This window comes from Colobus angolensis, unplaced genomic scaffold (assembly GCF_000951035.1).
Source record: "Colobus angolensis palliatus isolate OR3802 unplaced genomic scaffold, Cang.pa_1.0 Scaffold97, whole genome shotgun sequence".
Classification (NCBI taxonomy): Eukaryota; Metazoa; Chordata; class Mammalia; order Primates; family Cercopithecidae; genus Colobus; species Colobus angolensis.
The window spans coordinates 258,101-261,236 of NW_012123709.1; the positions used below are offsets into that span (position 1 = coordinate 258,101).

The window sequence follows — 3,136 nt, forward strand, 5'->3', positions numbered from 1 at the left end:
CATTTCAATAGCTGAGTGCTATTGCTTTTTCTCTTTTTGTTTTTTTGAGACAGGGTCTTGCTCTGTTGCTTAGGCTGGAGTACAGTGGCACGGTCTCGGCTCACTGCAACCTCTGCCTCCTAAGCTCAAGTGATCCTCCTGCCTTAAGCTCCTGAGTAGCTGGGACCACAGGTGCAAGCCACCATGCCTGGCTAATTTTTGTATTTTTTGTAGAGGTGGGGTTTCGCCATGTTTCCCAGGCTGGTCTTGAATTCCTGAACTCAGGCTATTTGCCCACTATGGCCTCCCAAACTGCTGGTATTACAGGTGTGAGCCACCACACCCAGCCCTACTTTCTCTTAATAGCATTTTAGTAATGGAGAAAAAGGATAAAAGTTTGTAGACAGATACATCTCTACTCCAGAAATATCTGCTAGGCAGAAGCCAAGCAACCTAAAAATCATAGCTCTATCTATTTATGGGAAAATGGCTCATGTGTTTGTCAGTGGTAACACTTCTTCTTATACTTAAAAGTTAATCCTTAGGGCTTGTACTAAAGCAGAAAGCACTAGTTTAGTTAGGATACATTTTTCCTAAATGTCCTATTACTTAAACCTTTGGTACAAAGATGAGTAAGTTGATAGTAGGCTATGAGGCCTACTATCCAGACTTCATCACCATCATTCTGCAGAGATCTAAAAAGCATACAGATTAAGTATAACATCATCAGAAGGAATTTTACTCAGCTTGTAATGACCTAAAAACAAAGGCTAAACAGCAATGGGACCCTGAAATAGTATCAAGTACATTCTGCTTGGTTGTTCCAACAGTGGTCCAAGGGTCTAGTGGTAGAAATGGCAGTCCTGAAACAGATCTTGGTAAATTTGCTTGACTACATTCTTCAGGTAGTTGTTCTCCAGTGGCACTTTAGATAGAATGGCAGCAACATCATCTTGGCTGGAAAGAACAAAGGTTAATCAATTTTTTTTTTGTTTTTTTTGCAACGGAGTCTTGCTCTGTCGCCCAGGCTGGAGTGCAGTGGAACAATCTCAGTTCACTGCAAGTTCCACCTCCTGGGTTCATGCCATTCTCCTGCCTCAGCCTCCCGATTAGCTGGGACTACAGGTGCCTGCCACCATGCCCGGCTAATTTTTGTATTTTTAGTAGAGACAGGGTTTCACTGTGTTAGCCAGGATGGTCTCCTGACCTTGTGATCCGCCCGCCTTGGCCTCCCAAAGTGCTAGGATTACAGGCATGAGCCACTGCACCTGGCCAGGTTAATCAATTTTTTAAAAATCTTACACTTGTCTCCAACTGAGTGGGATTTACGTTCTTGGTCTCTCAGTTTCCTAGGAAGCACAAATGAGCATTTCTGGAAATAACCAGATGTCCAGTTTGAAATGGGATTCCAAAACAGGGCCTAAGAACCAATTCTATATGTAATTGTGAAGTATCTTAACCTAGCTACTTTTGTTGGTCATAAAAAATGTTAGCCTTGGTGTTTGCTGACAAATACAAGATGAGCACATTTTATTTTATTTTTTTGGGGGGACGAAGTCTTGCTCTGTTGCCAAGGTTGGAGTGCAGTTAGTGGCACGATCTAGGCTCACGGCAACCTCCATCTCCCGGGTGCAAGCAATTCTCCTGCCTCAGCCTCCCGAATAGCTGGGATTACAGGCGCCTGCCACCACCCCTGGCTATTTTTTCTATTTTTAGTAGAGACAGGGTTTCACCATATTGGCCAGGCTGGTCTCAAACTCCTGGCCTCAAGCGATCTGCCCAACTTGGCCACCCAAAGTGCTGGGATTACAGGCATAAGCCACCATGCCCAGCCTAGGTGAGCACATTTTTAACATCTGTTATCCTCCAATCTGTCAGCAGTATATCTTAAAAAGTCAGAATCCATCACAGTCTAGGAGGAATGAGACATTTTTAGGTCTGGTTCCACAGACTCTGTTTTGAGACAGCCTGGTTCTGTCACCCAGGCTGGAGGCCAGTGGCATGATCCTGGCTCATCGCAACCTCCACCTCCCAGGCTCAAGCAATCCTCCCACCTCAGCCTCAAGATTAGCTGGGACTACTCACCACCACACCCAGCTAATTTATGTATATTTAGTAGAGGCGGGGATTCGCCATGTTGGCCAGGCTGGTCTCGAACTCTTGAGCTCAACTGATCCGCCCACCTTGGCCTCCCAAAGTGCTGGGCTTACAGACATGAGCCATCATATCTGGCCCTAACTTTTTTTTTTCAGACAGAGTTTCGCTTTGTCTCCCAGGCTGGAGTGCAATGGTGTGATCTTGGCTCACTGCAACCTCTGCCTCCCAGGTTCAAGCAATTCTCTGCTTCAGCCTCCCGAGTAGCTAGGATTACAAGCACCCACCACCACGCCTGGCTAATTTTTTGTATTTTTAGTAGAGGTGGGGTTTCACCGCTTTGGCCAGGCTGATCTTGAACTCCTGACCTCGTGATCCACCCGCCTCAGCCTCCCAAAGTGCTGGGATTACAGGTGTGAGCAACCGCACCCAGCCAACTCTGTTTTTAAAGGTCATAAAAGTTGTTTACATATTATCTGTACTAAGCTAATGGTGAGTTTTTTCCTTCTTGATTCATGTTTTAGGTTGAAGTATTCAACCAGTGAAGCAGGTACAAAAGAATAGACCAGTGGTCTCCAGCATTCACTGGAGATAGCAATGAAGGTCACTGACTTTAAGAAAAAAATTCTTCGCCTGTAATCCCAGCACTTTGGAAGGCTGAGGTGGGCGGATCACTAGGTCAAGAGATCGAGATGACCCAGGCTAACATGGTGAAACCCCATATCTACTAAAAATACAAAAATTAGCTGGGTGGGTGTGGTAATGTGTGCCTGTAAGTCTCAGTTACTCGGGAGGCTGAGGCAGGAGAATCACTTGAACCCGGGAGGAGGAAGTTGCAGTGAGCCGAGATTGTACCACTGCACTCCAGCCTGGTGACAGAGTGAGACTCCATCTCAAACACACACACACACACACTCACTCTTCAAAATGAACTCAAGAGAACTGACATTTAGCTCTCACTATGGTCTACTGATTTGCTGACCACTTTGAGGAATCCTTCAAATAAAATGAACATTAAAAAGTAGTCCAAAGTCTTACCCTGTTGGCCCTTTACTCACCTAGT

At 45.5% G+C, this 3,136-nt stretch overlaps 1 protein-coding gene across 1 annotated transcript in view; it reads right to left on the minus strand.

The window, feature by feature from the left end:
- Positions 1 to 284: 284 nt before the first annotated feature.
- The window catches only part of CASC5 (cancer susceptibility candidate 5), a 102,920-nt gene continuing 100,068 nt past the window's right edge, over positions 285 to 3,136 (minus strand). Inside the window, 1 exon segment of the mRNA XM_011932713.1 lies at positions 285 to 936. Coding sequence (XP_011788103.1) covers positions 822 to 936 — 115 coding nt within the window. The 3' untranslated portion in view covers positions 285 to 821.